The sequence below is a fragment of the Sciurus carolinensis genome, chromosome 6, assembly GCF_902686445.1.
Source record: "Sciurus carolinensis chromosome 6, mSciCar1.2, whole genome shotgun sequence".
NCBI classification, from domain to species: domain Eukaryota; kingdom Metazoa; phylum Chordata; class Mammalia; order Rodentia; family Sciuridae; genus Sciurus; species Sciurus carolinensis.
The window spans coordinates 100308845-100326125 of NC_062218.1; the positions used below are offsets into that span (position 1 = coordinate 100308845).

The following is a 17281-nucleotide window of genomic DNA, read 5'->3' on the forward strand; positions in this document are numbered from 1 at the left end:
CCTTGAAACTGAACCCAGAGGTTCTCTATCTCTGAGCTACATCCCCAGCCCTTTTTATTTTAATTTGGAGACGGGGTCTTGCTGCGTTGTCCAGGCTGGGCCTTGAACTTGGGATCTTCCTTCCTCAGCCTCCTGAATAGCTAGGATAACAGGCTTGTGCCACCATATCCAACCCTTAATCTTTTTTCAGTCATAGACCCCTTTGGAAATCTGATGAAAGCACCCCTTTCCAAAGAAAAATGCACATCCTCCCAATTTTGAATGCAGTTTATCAGGTTCACACATCCTGAAGCCCAGACAAGAACCCCAGGTTAAGAACCCTCGATGTATTAGAAAAAACACTATACCAAGTCCCAGATCCTGATCCCAGCTCTGCCACAAACCTGCCATGTGGCCTTGGCCAAGTCATCTGCCATTTCTGTCTTTTTATATCCTTGGATATAAAATGAAAAGTTGAAATAGCTAAAGTTTAGACTCCTTATGATGACAGTGGCCCTTTAGACATAACCTTTTATAGATCACAAGCTCCCTTGGGAATCTGATAAGAACTTGTGCCTTCTGCCTAAAAAAATGCCTATATAAAAGTTTTGCCTGGTATTCAGGGGTCAAGGACTACAGTTTGAGAGCCTTGAACTAGAGTGATGGATACAGTAGTCCTGAGAACCCAATGACCCGGTTGCAGCTATGGTTCAGCTTCCTCCCCCAATTTCTTCTTTTCTCCACCCTCCCAACTGCAGGGCTACTAGTAGCTAGGGGATCAGCATGGTCTTCTGTAGTTCTGCAGTTTTCAGAGTTTGCTTTTACATAATGAAGCCATTTTTTCCCAGTGCAGTTCTACCCAGAGTTTCAGTTTAGATAAGAGAGGACTCTGAAGCATTCATTTATCAATTTATTCATTCATTCAGGCATCCATTCAGCAGGTACTCGTGAAGTATCTCTGTGTCAGGTACCTGGCTGGTCAGGCAGGAGACCTCATGGTCTCTTTCAGTGACCTGCAGCTCCATGAATCAGCTTGACTATCACAGCTCTTGTAAGGAGATCACTGTTGTCCAGAGGGAGGTGATCAGAGACCACAGCTTCTTTGCCCCTGATGTATTTAACTTTGGGGGCTTCATTTTCCTCATCTGTAAAATGGAATAATGATGCCACACTGCATCCCAAATATGTATTGCTTCATTAGCCCTAGTTGGGAGTATGATTGGCCCATTTCTGTGGACATGAGTGCTGAGTTCCAAAAGAGGACAAAAGGAAGAGAGGTGAAGGAACTCTGCCTTCAGTGACTGTGAGAGTCCCCGTGCTATTCACAAACTAGCTGTGACTACTTGGAAATTTCCAGGAAAATTATAAGGCTAAACCTTGGGAAAATATTGCTGTTTCTTCACTCCTCCTCCCCTGGAAGGTTGGCTGCTGTCAGTGGGATTTCATAGATCCAGTTCACATACAGTCCTCTGGGGCCTGAATTCAGAGGCCTGGACCTGCTATGACAAAGGAAGATTTACCCTCAAACAGGGGTCAGGTAAGATGACGTCAGCAACTGAAAGGCTACTCACTGGGAAAGGACAGGACCTGCATCAGGTCAGATCCAAGTTCCTCTCACCCAGTGCTTACTAGTGCAGAGCTGTGTGCGCCTGAGTGCCTTTGGAAATGTCCGTTTTAAGAGCATTTTTGCAAGGGGAGCTGGGTGAGTCCACTATTCACCTCTTGGGCTTCTGGTTTTCCTTCTTTTGACTGGCAGTCTTGAGCCAAATTTAAGGGCATGGTTTTGGTGTTGGATCAACCTGGGTCCAATCCTGGCTCTGCCTCTACTTCCCGTTCCATCTTGGGAAAGACACTCAACCTCTCCAAGTTTTGTATCCTTGTCTGTGAAATGGGGATATCGTACTTCCCTCCCAGGATTGTGGGAAAATCCAATTAAATCCTATTGTTAAGTGTGGTGCTTGGCTCATATAAGTGCTCTATTTATAGCTGTGCTTTTCTTAGTCTTCGTTTTCCAGCTGAGAAGCAGATTATTTGATAACAGTGGAGCATGGACAAGAACACGCACATCCATCATCTGCATACCTGTCACTGTGAACCAAGGTGCCCCACACCTGTCTAGACCCAGCCTGACTTTCTTGCTAGGGATTGGACAACAAAGAACCCTTGCTCTGTTACCCTTCCCTCCTCCCTCTCAACAGGTGCACACTGGAGAATGAGCCGCTTTTCTCCTTTGTTGGTGGGTCAGAGAGCATTGCCTGGTGCCCCCAGGATCCAGTCTTCATCCAGTAGCCAAGGCCACCTTCCTGCTTGTGAGACTCCATGGCTTCTGTTCTGCCTGAAGAACCAACCCATTACACTCTGTGTGTGTTTTGCCAGCAAACACCTCAGCCAAAAATTGTCCCTGTCATCCAAAAGACTCACAGAGCCCCTTTCAAGGGAGTTCTTTGGTCAGACCCTTCTATGGGGGCCGCATCAGTCACCCTAAAATTCTGGGACTACCTCTGATTGGTGAGTTCCAAGACTTTAGAACCAGATCATGTGACCCAATCCTCAGGGCTTCTGCTCACTCACATCTCCTAGGGGACCTGGTTCTTGGATCTGGAGGTCTCCAAGGTGTGTTCAGAGACACCTGCTGCCACTGGTCCTGCCCTCGGCCCCCTTCTTTCCACTTGGGCCCCCTGTGCTTCCATGCCCAAGGCCCCACTGGTGGCCAGGTCTAGACTGAGAGTCCTTCCACAGACTGAAAGCCGCCGCAGGGCCTCGGAGGCAGCCTCCACTGGCACACCGGAGCGCTGCTCCAGCAGCATCTCTAGCAGGGAGCTCATCTCTGAGAGGAAGGTGCTGGCTAGCCGTGTGCCTGTTGGGCTCAGCTCAGGCCCTGCCTCTTTGCCAAACGTCTGGAAGGTCCTTGGCTCCTCCGAGGTCGCAGTGTCTGGGGAAGACACGTTGTCTCTGTAATTGGTGGTGAGGGGCAAAGACAGTCTCGCCATCCAGGCGGGGTCAGGTGCACTCAGCCGATCCAGGGCCAGGCCTATAGGGGGAGGAAGGCATTCAGTGAGGGGTCTGCCAGGGAAGAGCCAGGCGGCTGAGGAGGAGCTGTGGGCAGGGTGAGGGCAGTGGACAAAGGAGGGAAGGGAAATGTCAGGGGACAGACCCGGTGGCAAGAGGGGGACAGGAAGGAAGAGGCCCTGACAGGGAAGCTTGCTGGGCAGGAAGGCTGCTGACTGAAGCACCCGGATGAGCTGTGTAAAGGGTGGCAGGAGGAAGAGGAGGGCCTCAAGTTAGAAATTAGCCTGTTCCTGACCAACTGTCCTGTCTGTGGCACGTGTGGGGTTTAAGTGCCTTCTACTCACTCCTGTGCAGCCTGGATTTTCACCCCTCTGGGGAGACTTCTTCCCCCACGGCAAGGCCAGCTGAAGATGGGGGAAATCCCCTTTCTTAGCCACGCCTGGGGTTCCTGGCTTGGTGCTGTCCTCTGTTCATTCATGATAACAGTGGCTACTTATTAGGTACTTACTTGCCAAATAATTTACATAATTATTTAATATCTGCACAGGCCTTTGAGGTCAAGAGTATTATCTTCATTTTATGGATGATGAAATGAACCTCAAAGAAGTTAAGTCACACATCTGCTCAGCCACCAAACCTGGATTTGACTCCAGGGCCAATGACTGAAGCCTCAGGGACTGCATCACCTTTCCCATTCTCTCTAAGAGCAGGCCCCTCCTCTCCCTGGATGCTCCAGGTGCTCTCTGTAATTCCTAGGGATGCCCAGGGCCACACTGTCACCACCTGGCCCTAAAACCTTTCTTCCTCCTCAAACCTTCACCTCTCAAGCTGCAGGAACCCCAGGCCTAGAGTCAGGCTGGAAAGAGGCTACCTGACTGCGGACCATCCCAGGAAAGGCACCAGGGCAGGGGCAGTGATAAAGCAGCCTGGGAATTCAAAGTTTGTCCTCTAGACTCCTGATAACCACCATCATACTTCTTTCCCCATTTCTTCAACGGAAAGTCCTGTCTCAAAAAACTAGTTCCAGACCTGATGGCAAAAGGTCAAACCAGAGGAAAGAGCATAAGTCTTGTGATTAAGAAACAGTGTCTTGCCAGGCATGGTGGTGCACGCCCGTAATCCCAGCAGCTCAGGAGGCTGAGGCAGGAGGATCTCGAGTTCAAAGTCAGCCTCAGCAATGGTGAGGCGTAAAGCAACTCGGTGAGACCCTGTTTCTAAATAAAATACAAAATAGACCTGGGGATGTGGCTCAGTGGTTGCGTACCCCGAGTTCAATCCCTGGTACCCCCCAACAAAGAAAAAAGAAAAGAAACAGTGTCTTAAAGGACACACATTACTTTCATATTTATTTAATGTTCATATCAGGTGAGCTGCTTTAAAATTTGTGCAAAAATAAAAGACTGGAAAGGAGATAGGCGAAATTATTAGCCAAAATTAACCCTTTTCGTTTCTATTTTTTACATTAACCAAATACTACTTTCGTGATTTGAAAACGTTATTCCAAAGTGCAGCTGATCATTTTTTATATTGATAAATTATTCTCTATTTTGCATTTGGTTCTGGTCTATGCAGACTGTGAGGTAGGGTTGGGTCCTTGCCGTACTGGATTCTGGAGTCTGGCCCCATGCCTGGGACAGTGACAATCTGTTGAAGCATTAGTAAACAGTGACTCTTGACATTTGACGCTTGTTCCCTGAGACTGACACTGTCAGGTTGATTTTTGGTGGTCCAAAAATCAGGCCTTTCTTTTTACAAGGTTCAGCATCATAAGAGAATGAGAAATCAGTAGGCCTTTGAGAACAGCTGAAAAGTTGAGTATTCACTCTGTATCATCCACCAGTTCCAACTGCAGGTCCTACCTGGTTTAATGTTCCAACTTTGCCACTTAGGGGCAGTGTGACCTTGGGAAAACGACTCAACCTCTCTGATCCTCCTTTCCCTCTTTACAAGTGGTGAGAAAGTAACATTCATCATTGTGAGAATCCACTTAGCTCATGAAACCTGTAAAATTTTGTCATCATGACATCCTCAAGTGGAGCTTTTATCTAAAGATCACCCAGACTCCAGTCTCAGGCACCTTCATCAGGAGCCCTGTGAACAGCAAAGGCTTTCCTGTCCCCTTCACCCTTACTTCCTATCTTCCACTTCCGGTCCTGGCTCCCAGTGCCCTCTGTGCTGTGGGGAGAGGTCCAGAGCTGGCCAATGGGGATAGATTTCAAAGCTTAACTGCTTATCCTCTGTGGGTATGGAGCACTTAAAATGTGACTGAATATTTTTCTTTTTTTTTTTTTTTGTGGTGCTGGGGATTGGACCCAGGGCCTTGTGCATTTGAGGCAAGTACTTTACCAACTGAGCTATATCCCCAGCCCCTGAATATTTCATTTTATTTAATTTTAATTCATTTAAATTTAAATAGCCACATGTGACCAGTGGCTACCACATCTAAGAGTACAGCTTGAAAATTTAGAGCTACGCTACACTGCCTGTGTTAATAACTATCAACTGCACGACCTTGGGCAAATCATTCCACACTCTTGACCCTCCATTGTTTTCTTTATGAAATGGGGGTTATGAATAGCCCCCTCTCTCATAAGATTCCCTCATGAGAACTTAGGGACTGGCTGTAAAACACACTCAGCAAAAATGTTGGCTTTATTTTCTTAACCAAGGAAAGGACTGTCCCTTGTCATGCCTTCAACATGTTTGTGCCAGATGGTGCATGTGAGAAATTGTTAATTACGAAAACAAACCACAGTGGTCAGGCAGTTGAGCTGTTACCTAAAGAAGCCTGATCAGTGTCCGCAGCAGGGGGTGGGGCACCTAGCAGATCCTTGAGTTAAACTCCACATTTGCATTCATTGTTGAAACTACTTGTTTTGCTACCCTCCCCCCAAATTCTTTTTGTTTCAATTAGCAGTGTAAGCACATTAGAGAGTTGGCTCAGTTCCCAGGGTTAAAGGGTATTTAAACACAACAAAGAAATGCACACGTGTGCTTTAGGAATTAAGAATGGCCCAGGTTTAGGCTTCCCTTCAATCGCTGAGGAGCTTGGTGACTCTGGGTAGGCTATTTTATCTCTGAGCCTCAGATGCTATTCTGTAAATTGGAGCTAATAAATTACTTTGAAAGATTATTGAAGGTTTAAGTGAGATAATGTGTAGATGGTACCTCCTCAGTGCTGACCCACACCAAGAGCTCAGTAATCATCACTATTTTCAATGATTTTTAAACTTAATAGGCAATTTTTAAACCAAGGAATATTTTCTGAGGTTCCAGGGGAAGTAAAAGATTGGTAGTGTTCTTCCCCAGATAGAATGGATGTTTCCAGAACTGCAGTAGTTTGGAGCAGAACTCCTAAGCCTGGGCACATGGGGGCAGAAGCAGCACTGGTGTGAGCCTGAGGAGTCCCTACCTGTATGGGGATCCAGCAGGCTTGACAGCTCTTCTTCAAGTAGCCGCTTCACGGAGAGGTCCTCTTCAGGATCCAAGGGCCCTTCCTCCTGATCCGGTTCTGCCTGGCCACCAGCCCTGGCACCTGAGCCATCTGTGTCTGGGATTGCACTCCTGCAAAGGAAACCAACCAGTCTGCGAGTGAGGAAATTCCCACACAGATTTGCTCATTCATGCCAGTATTTATTCATCTTCACAGGGAACCGGATCCACAGCCTGGCCTTCAGAGTCAGACCAGCCTGGATTCTGTGATCCCAGCCCATACTTCCTCTGTTTCCTCATCTGTTAAATAGCAGTAGTAAGCAACGCCCACCTTGTAGGCTGTTTTGTCAAATGAAATGTTGGAGGTAAAGGGCTTAGCATAGTGCCTGGCAATAGCAAGCACTCAGCAAACAGAAATGAACATGAATTTATTCATGTCATCACTCACCCTTGTCCTTCCCTTGTCTTCGTCTTGTGTGGCACAAAGCAGGAGCTTAGTAAACTTCTTGAGCCCAGGCAGTCAACCCACCCACCATTAAGGCAGGGATATTATTTTTTAATCTCATTCCCTGTTCTCTCACCAGTGCTCAGAACAGGGTCTGGCACATAGTAGGAGCTTAATAAAGAGTTTTTTTGAATGAGTGGCTGAATGGTTCTTCCTCCCTATTTAAGCCAAATCTTAAGAACAGAGGAGCAGATCTATGGAGGACAGAGCTAAGGGGGGACGTCTTAAAGCTGATCCAATATACCACTTGCACCCCAGTCTCCTGCTGGCTCACCCTGGTCCCACTACCTCATGGACCTTCCCTCTAACAGTCCCTTGGAGAGAGGCCTGGACCCTCATCCCAACAGGTGAGAGGGTTTCCCTGAAACTTTAAAGTCTAAGAATCCTTTCTGGTTATTGTCTCCCACCCCTCTAATGGCCATTTTAGTTGCTATTAAGAGATCAGTGGGGAGGTGGCCAGTCTGTGGGTAATAATGACCACTAGTGTTTATTGAGCAATAACTGAGTTAGGCCTCATACTATGCAAGCTACCTGCACTTTCTCATTCGAGCCATTCACACATATAAGCATTCTCTTTTATTCATCCCCATTTTACATATGAGATAAACCAAGACTTGTGAAGATTTTTCAGCTTGCCCAACATCCCCATGGATTAAGCAATGAAGCAAGAATTCAAATCCAGACCAATGTGATTCTGGAATGTGTATACTGTTAGAGCTCAGAAAAGGACACCCCAAAATGAAGGCCTCAGAAGCAGTAACTCTATGACCCTGTCTGCCCTCCTGTCTCTCACCTCTCATTTTCACCTGAGGCAAGCCATAGAAACTAGAATTCCTCTTTCCCAAGGTGGGTCATAGAAACCAGAGCCTCTTTTTCCTGAAGCTAGCCATAAAACCTAAAAATATTATTCTCATTTCTCTCCACCTTTCTGGGTAAGAGTTGGCCATAAAGAAATTCTCTAATCTGCCTTGTTTAATTGTAGGTTATAAGACCCCTGTTCCAGAAAGGGTCTTGACCCATGCCTGGAAGGAAGGAATGCTGCACAGACAGGCCAAGAAGAATCCGGACAGATAGGCCTCTCTGGGGTTCCCCTCAATCATTCCCATTATCTTGACCCTTTTGTCCACTCATATTTCTCACAGCTGTCTCCACTCTTTCAAACTTAAGCATAAAATTGGGTAGTTCACCCTGGGTCTTTGGGTCTTCAATCTGCAGTCTCCCATGTAAAACTATGATCAAAAAAATTTGTTATGGTTTTCCTCCTGCTAATTTGCCCATTGCCAGTTTATAGCAGCAGACTTGAATTGAACCTTCAGAGAGAAAATTTGAACTTCCCTCTTGTTCTACTCTCTCTTACCATCCTTGCTAAAAGGAGATACAAGTTCTTAGGGCAAGAAGAGCACTGATCCAGTCAGGAACCCGGAGAACTGAACCCAACTTTGCCATTCACTTGTTCAGTGACCTTGAGCAAAGCCACTTTAAGAAGAAAGGACTTAGCTTTGCTTATGTACCTAATACATGATAGGCATTGGACTATGGATGTAGAATACATTTGATCATGAAGGGTTTACTTCATCACCAGAAGGGGAGTAGTATGGCCTCCATTTACCAGATGGGGAAACTGAGGTCCTGAGGGATTATTTGACTTGCTCAAGTTTTCACATAGCTAAGTTGGATCAAACTACTGAGAGCCTCAGTTTCTGCATCTACATTGAGAAATTGGGTTAGATGTCCTCTTTTTCCTTTTTTCATTTTTATTTTGAGACAGGGTCTTGCCACATTGCCCAGGTTGACCTTGAACTTGCGATTCTCCTGTCTCAGCCTTCCAAATGACTGGGATTACTGTATACTATTACACCCAGCTGCTAGATGTCCTCTTGAATTCTCTTCAACTCTCGGATTGCCCAAAGGGACACACCCACACATCCATGTCCTTCTATATTATGTTTATGGGCCAAGAGAAAGAAAGGTGAAAGTTATAGTTTTAAAGCTGATTTGCAGCACCTCTGTTAGCGGGGGACAGATAATCAGAGGTCAGGATGAGGTCATTTCCTTAGTGACTCTGGGTTCTGTAAATACTATAAATAAAACAGGCCCAGGACATGGCGCCCAGGGTGGGGGATGCTGTCTGCTTCATTCACTCAGCGTCTAGGATGTGCTCACCCTTCCTCACTCGCTGAGGCTTCAGGGATGAGGGATAGGCAGTGGGGGCCTTGGGAAATCCGTGGGGTCCACGTGCTGCTTACCTGCCGCTGCCGGGCTTGGCCAAGTACTTATTTCCCCGGTGGTTTGGTTTGGGCTGGAATTGGCCCTGATGCAGTAAGGACAGCAGCTGGGAGATTTGCTACAAGACAGGAAAAATCTGTTGACTCCACACAATTCCAACCCAGCACACTTCCTCGCCGGATGTTTCCCTCAATGCCGGTGCTTTCTTTTTATAGTTTTTCCTCTGGCTTCAGATGTTTGTATCATCAAATGGGGGATGATGGTCCCTCGTGACGGAGACAGGGACCTGGTGGGAGGGGGCAGCTCGCTGCTGTGGGTATATAGGGGAGAGCATGGGGACCCTCCCGACTCATTCTCTCCCCATTATTCTCCCAAGTGCCCTGCTCCTAGCGGACTCCGTGACATGGGGTGAAAAAAGCATTTCCTGATCATAGAGTCATTATTTGATATGAATTGTCTTCAAGTGTTATTTTCCCCTTTTAGCAGTATTCTAACACTCTGGCCAATTTGTGTGGGCCAGATGTAAGACTGCATTGTAGAGGAGACAAAAACGATAGCATTTAATCATTCATTTCTTCACCCTTTCATTCCCTGAACAAGTCTTTAATAATCACTTGCCCATGCCAGGCTCAGGGCTTGCTGTGGAATAAGAATGAGGAGACTGTGCTGCTGCCCTCGGGGACCTCACAGTCTGTCAGGAAGGCAGAAAGAGTGGCTAGGAGAGGGGGCTGTGTGTGCTGGGAAAGGATGGGAGACTGCAGGAGCAGAGGGCACCCCCCCGCCACCTTGGAGCAGGGAAGACATAGGGAGGTGGTACTGAGGGAGGTCTATTCATTATTTTTCAACAAATGTTGTGTTCCTACCACATTCCAAACAGTTCTGCTGAGACCCAGAGTCTCCATAGGAGTTCATTAAGTGGACTGAGAGTGAGGGTCTGGGCAAGGGAGGTTTAGGACCAGAGCACTGTAATCCAAAAGACCAGAAAGATGGTAGAGTGTCAGAAAGGCTGGAAAAGGGGGCAGCAAGTGGGTAAGATGTCAAGGACAGACCCTATAGGGCCATGAGAGGGAGAGGCCATAAGACCAGGTCTTAGGAGAGAGTTCTAGTTCAAGGTCATTGCCAACTTATTGCATAGTCTCAGGCAGGTTTTTAGACCTACTCAGACCTCAGTTTTTCATCTCTGATTTCTAAAGAGGGGCCAGCCTTCTTCACAGTGCTGGCAGGATTAATTAGAAGGTTTGGAAAAGTTAAAAGTACTTTGCAAATACAAGGAGTTTGGGTTGCTACTCCTAGAAATGCTGCTTCTGCCTCCGTGGGCTCCTCCCACTCTTCCCTAGAAAGGCCCAGAAGTGCCAACCTCAGAGTAAAGTTGGATGGAGAGGTGACCAGCACTGGGGTTTCACTGTGAGTTGGGAGGATCAGGGTCCCATTGCTACCTCAGGGTAGATCCCACCTCCTTGCTCAGGGCCAAAAGGCACCTGCAGCCTTTGTCCAAATGATATTTGGCAAACACTCCCTGTATGCCAAGCCCTGTGCTTAGTGCTGTCATTTGGGGCCACTTCACAGTTATAGCCCAGACTCAGATTCACATTTTAAAACTGTTCCTGTCCTAATTCCCATCTTTGTGGGCCTGAGGAATTACTTAAGCATTCTGAGCCTCAGTTTCCTCAATAGTGAAAAAGTAAATAATAATGAGATCTAGGTCATGTAGTGATTATGAGGTTTAAATAAGCCAAGGTATTAAATCACATATTCATAGACCCCTGTGAGAGTATACAATCTCATTTAATCCTTACAATAGTCCAAACCACCAGATACCATTATGCTCAAGTTTCAGGAGTGAAATTTGAACTCATGTCTGACTCCACAGTGGTGCTGTACTTCTGGAAAGGCATGAGCATTGGGTACCTTACTTGCTTACCCTCAAGTTGATTCCAAATGAGTACTCTTCCATCATATCAGGGGAGTCACCCATCATGCCTGCTCTCTGCTATCCTGTCCACCAGCAGCCAGCAGTGATTGGCACAAAGAGTTCATTCAAAAAGTGTTTGGTGCATGGATGAATGGATGGTTGGAGGATGGTTGGATGGATAGATGGATGGATGGATGAGTAGATGACTCTGGGCAAACTCTGGGTCTGTAAAGAACCCACAACAAGATTCCTAAGAAAACAGCCAGGCCATCTCCAGGTGGCTTCCTGGGAAAGGGGTGGGGGAAGGAAACTGTGTCCTTGCTCTACAGGAAACCTGAGCTGATGGCCTGGTCAAACAGAAACATGCCTGGGGCAGGCAGCCTGGCACAATGAAAACTCCCAGGAGTTCAGAGGAGAAGATGGGGTGAGAAAAGGCACCATTCCCATGAAGATTTCACACATGTCTAGTAGATCCTGAGCCACTAGATAGCTTGGCATTCATCATTCCACTTCATCCTCACCCTCCTGAGAGGTAGACACAGGGTAAGTTTGGTTGTGATTTCCATTTTATGGATGAAGAAAATGAGGCTTTGCTGTGAAAGAACTTGCCCAAGGTTGCTCAGATCCCACTTGTTGAAATTTGAACTTGCCTAGCTCCAAGGTTCTAAGGTTTTTCCTCTGCTTCATTCTGCAGGTTCAGCTAGTAAGTTTTGGGGTCTCAGGCAAGTCAAATGCAGCCCTGAACCCAGAAACGATGTTAGGCCTGCTAACTTCATAGTGAGGTTGCCCGATGAGATGAGGGAAGGAGGAAAGCAGAGATGAAGTGCTTTGCAGAAGTAATAGTAATCATTTGCCTAGCTAGATACTGTGCTACAGGGAGTAAATGCATTGACTCATTTTATCCTTAAGCAAACTTTGGAGAAGGATGCTATTAACATGGACATCTTTAACAGTTAGAAATTGAGTCACTTCTCTGTGGGTCACAGCTGGGAAGAGGCAGAGCCAGGACTGGAACCTAGGCAATTTGCTCCAAAGTCTGTACTCATAATCACTATCTTCGCTATGTATCTATTTGTGCCAGGCACTGTGAATAAGTGCTTAATAGGAATGAACTAATTGAATCCTCAGGACGACTTTACAAGGGAGATGTTCTTGCTATCATTCCTATTTTACCATTAACGAAACTAAGGCTCAGAGATAGTAAGTCATTTGCCCAGGTTCACACAACTAAGATCTGCTGACCCCAGAACTCTTCCCTGAACTATTGCTACTCAAAGAAAGTATCATAAAGTGCTAAGTGAGCCTAAGGAGTGAATGTGAGGAATGTGAGGGAAATGGGGGTGTCTGATGTTGTTGGTGATGGTCTAAGGGTGACCAAAACAAGAGATGCCCATGCCCAAGGTACCTGAACAGGAGGAGAATCCACAGTGAGCTCCTCCACAGGATTTCTCTCTGCAAAGGCAGCCACAGACAGTCGGACCAGGCTCCGCAGAATCTGATGGGGGCCCGATTCTTTCTCAGGGGACACTTTGCCATTGAGATTCCGCTGCCGCCTCAGCGTTGCAGAGGAGGTTGGTGGGCTCAGCGGGCCCCCCTCGCTGCCCTGGTCTCCAGTCAGCCTCCCTATGGGGCTGCCTGCAACCTTCAGAGGCCTGGCCCGTGGCTGGCCTGGGGCAGGCGGGGACTCAGGAAGGTTCAGGTTCTCCCTGGAGGCATTCCTCTGCCTAGGATGGTTGAAAAGGAGATTGACAGTGTCTGGCAGCACCTCTCGGCTCTCTGCCAGTGCCCCCTGGTTGCCTTGGTTACGCAGGGTCCTGTACAGGGTTGGTGTGAGGTGAAAGGGGGCCTGTAGGCAGGGGTCCCAGCCTGCTTCCATCACTGCTTCCTTGCCCATGTCCTTGTGGGACTGCTCAACTTCACCAGGCTCATCTGTCTGGCCCCTGAGCACAGGCACCAGGTGGATGTCCGCCTTCTGAATGTGTTTCTGGGGCCTCTTGGGTTGGTGGCGGTAAGTGGACTCAGCTTCCCGACAGTTGTAGGCCCTGTTGTCCTTCTTGTCTGTTCGGCAGATGGACATGAACAGAACCAAAATCAACCCAAAGATAGCTAATAATACAGTCAGGCAAATCACAGTCAGTACCGACGTGCTCAGGACCCCAGGCTCCTGGACAGAGTCCCTTAGGTGGTCCACACTGGTGACAAACATGACCCTCAACAGGGCTCGAGTCTGCAATTGGGGGCTACCCTGGTCTTCTACCAGTATCTCCAGCTCCCACTCGCTCCCAATGAGGCTGCTGGCATTGGTGATATTGATGAATAGCTGCCCCAGATGAGGGCTGAGGACAAAGAGATGGGCTTCATTCCCACTTCGAATGCTGTAGAGGAGCTCTCCATTCGCCCCAGAGTCTGCATCTCTTGCCACAATTGTTGCCAAAAGAAATGGCCGGGAGCTGTGAGTGGCCACTGGTGGTAAATCAGCACCTGCTGGACCCAAGCCTTTAGGAGTCTCGATGGGCACCAGAAGGTGGCCTGTGGAGGCATTTACAAGCACTGAGAGGCTGGCTTTCCCATTGCTGAGCACAGGCTGAATCACCTCAGGGGCATTATCATTGGCATCCAAGAGGCTGACCCACACAGAGATGCTGGAGGCAAGCTGGGGTTCACCTCTATCCTCTGCTATCACCCGGAATTCAAAGTCAGTCATCTCTTCATAGTCCAGTGACCTCTGAGCAGTGACCTCTCCGGTGTCTGAGTTGATAGCTACTAAGTGAGACACTGGGGAATCCTGGATGCGGTATGAGATTTTTCCATTAATGCCCAAGTCTGCATCATGAGCTCTGATGGTGATGAGGTGAAGAGAGGGTAGGTTGTTCTCCCGAGTGGAGACCTCGTACCGGCTCTTCTCGAACACAGGGGCATTGTCGTTGACATCACTGATCTGAATGTTGAGCAATTGTTTGGCTGATAAGGGCTGGGCTCCTTGGTCTTGGGCTAACAGGGTAAGTGTATATCTGGGCCACTGCTCCCTGTCTAGAGTGGCATTGGTTAGCAGCATGTATGTGTTGCCATTAGTCCTTTTCAGCCTGAAGTGGCCCAGCTCTTGATTCAGCCAACAGTGAACCAGACCATTGTTTCCTGAGTCTAAGTCATCTGCCATGACAAGAGCAATGAAACTGTCCTTGGGAAGAGCTTCTGACACCAATGATGGCTGGGAGGCCCACGTGACGTGGATGCTGGGAACATTGTCATTGACGTCCAGAACCTTAATGAGAACTTTGCAATGGGCTGGGATGGGATTTGGACCCAGGTCCCTTGCCTGGACATCCACCTCGTAGGCAGGATTCTTCTCATAGTCCAGGGATTGGCGCAGAATGACCTGGCCTGTCTTGGCATCTACACTGAAGGTGTGGAGCACCTCTAGAGGCACGTGCTTGCCGAGGAAGAACTCCACCTCCCCATTGGGACCTTGGTCAGGGTCTGTGGCGGTCAGGTTTATAAGGAGAGTGCCGGGGGCAGCATCTTCACGGATTTCTAGTGCCAGTGAACTCTCAGCAAACACGGGGCTATTGTCATTGGAGTCCAGGACATTGACCTTGACTAAGCTGGTGCCTGACTTGGGGGGATTCCCACTGTCATAGGCAGTTAAAACCAGATCAAAAAATGAGTGGACTTCCCGGTCCAGCTCCTTCACCACCACAAGTTCCGCATGTTTGGTCTCATCAGGCCCCACGATGACGTCCAGGGCAAAGTGCTCACTGGGAGACAGAGTATAGGAGTACAGGGTGTTAGGGCCAGTGTCTGGGTCAAGAGCTCTGTCCAGGGGGATTCGCGTGTGCAGAGAGGCACTCTCAGAGATTTCCAGCTCCTGCTCCCCTTTGGGGAACTGTGGCTGGTGGTCATTGATGTCCAGCACTAGGATCTCCACGTGGATCAGAGTTAGATCCCCTGTGGCAAACACATCAAAGGAAACCAGGCAGGGATCTCTCTGCCGGCAGAGCTGCTCTCGATCTAGCCGCCTCCCCGTGCTGAGCAAGCCATCCTCAGCATCCACCTGAATGGGGAGCGCCTGGGGCAGTTGCAACACCTGGAAGGCAGCCCTCGCCTGCCCAGGCCTCTCCTCTCGGCCTAGTTCCCGGGACAGCTTCCCTATCACTGTGCCAGGTGGCACCTCCTCTGTCACTTGGTATTTCACTGTGAGAGTGGCTACCTCCTGACAACCCCCTGAAAGGAACAAGTAGCCACCTGGCCCGAAAAGCCCCAGCAGAAGTTGCAGAAGTGGCATCGTGCTTACCGCCAGAGTGGGCTAGATTCAGAGGCTGCTAGAGCTCTTCAAAGGCTGGACAAGTCCTCCAATGCTTTCTGGATGGCTTGATGAGCCCCGTTCTCCTGCCCCCAGATGTGCTGGCACAACCTCGTCCCATAATTAGAAGATGAAGGAACAAGCAGGATTCCCAGGCAAGGTCATTTTCATTGGAAGCAATCTGAGAGGTCCAAGCACAGATGAAGCAAAATTGCCGAGGAGACCCCCCACAGCAGTGCCACTTGGTCCACTTTAGCAACCATGAGCAAGAGTGGCTCTAAGAGGGACTTGACCCAGTAAAGCAGGATGTGGGGAGTGGACTTCCAAACAGTTACTAGGCTGGGGAAACAGAGAAGCAGCTTTTTCCTATGGAAACCCCACCTACAGGAAAAGGGAGGGCTGTGAATTTCAATGCCAATTAGAGAAAGAGCATTTCCTGTGAAGCTGAGTGGCCTGCCGCTGAGGAGGATAAGGCCAGGGACAGACCGGATGGGAAGATGCTGTCCGCACAGCAAGACAGCGAGCTCTGCCGAGGACCAGAGAGCCTCTGCATGGCCAAGTGAGCAGAGAACTTGAGCCCTGCCTGCTGCACCTGGACTGATGCCCCTCCTGGACAAGTCAAGCTCGCTGTCTGTCCTCCCTGCCTCATTCCCCGTCCTTCCTCCTTCCACTTCTTTTTCCTACACTTGTTTACCTCTCATTCATGAACCAGTCTGGATCACTCATGTGCAAGTCTCCCTAGGATGCAGCAGCTGGGCTGCACAGAGCAGCCAGCAGAACTAAACAGCCTGGGTTCAAATACTGACTTTGCGATTTACCAGCTGGGTCATCTGGGACAAGTCATTTAACCTCTCTGGGTCTCCATTACCTCATCTTCAGAGTGGGAATGGGGATAAGAATAGGAGCCCTCTGAGCAGGAAATTGTGAAGATTAAATGAGATGAGGCATGAGGGCCTCGGGCTGGGTCTGGACCTGAATCATAAGCAGTGACAAGCAAGTTATTGCTGGGGAGGGGGTTGTAATCTGCACAACTTGTCTCACCTTGTGGCTGCCCCTGGCTCTTGCCCTGGTCCTGGGGCAGTCCCTGCTCACACCGTGAGGATGCCCGCGGCTTTCGCTCCTGAAGCTCTGAGGACCTGTTTGCTCTTACTGTGTAACTTTCCTCCCCCTTCCCTTCCGGCCCCATCCTTGCAGTCCATTGTTCTCTGCATCTGGTCCAGCCTCAGTCCCTGTCTGGGGAACCCCCAGCCTCGCTCCCTGTCTCAGACTTTTATGTTTCCCTCTCCCACACCTTCCTCTCCCTTTCATCTGTGTCTTTTCCTCCCTTCCTCCTATTCTTCTCTCCTCATTTCTGTTTATGACAAAGTCCCATAAACAACAACTCCCTTGCTGGCCCCAACACTGCCTCTAGACATCTTAAGGGGTGTCCTCCCTCCCATTCACCTTACAGAGGTGAGGTACAGGAAGAAGGAAGTGGGCAGTTTGCTTGGGTGGCCTTTGGGATGGTCTTGTTGCTTCTCACTCAGTAGGTTGCCCCAATAGTCTCCCAGACTTACACCCCACCTCAAGGTCAATTTCAGGGGTTTGTAAAGCATTTGAGGTGATATGACTTAAGGCCAGTGTCCCCTAGATGGGTGTTTGCAGCTAAGTCCTTGGGGCCATTTGGACACAAGTGACAACTGTCAGGGTTTATCAGCTCATCAGCCTGGAGGCCCATGGCTGTCAGGACAGAGGTGGCTGAGGAACAGCCATCTGCGCTCCTCCCTTTCCCTGTTTTTTCTTTCCTTTCATCCCATATTCCACTCCTGAAGGCTTCCCCATCATCTCACTAAAACTCATTAAATCAGAGCAAGGGTCCTGATTCTATGCCATTTCCTATGGCATGACTTTGGGGACTGACACCCTTGCAAGCTCTGAG

General features: G+C 48.7%; 1 protein-coding gene across 1 annotated transcript; it reads right to left on the reverse strand.

Moving 5' to 3' along the window:
* Window positions 1–516: 516 nt before the first annotated feature.
* On the reverse strand, window positions 517–15679 carry Pcdh12 (protocadherin 12). Its single transcript, XM_047556495.1, is given in 5 exon segments — window positions 517–2654; window positions 2657–3010; window positions 6401–6552; window positions 9172–9269; window positions 12469–15679. Coding segments are annotated over 5 exon segments (3537 nt in total). The 5' UTR covers window positions 15346–15679; the 3' UTR covers window positions 517–2598.
* Window positions 15680–17281: the final 1602 nt, after the last annotated feature.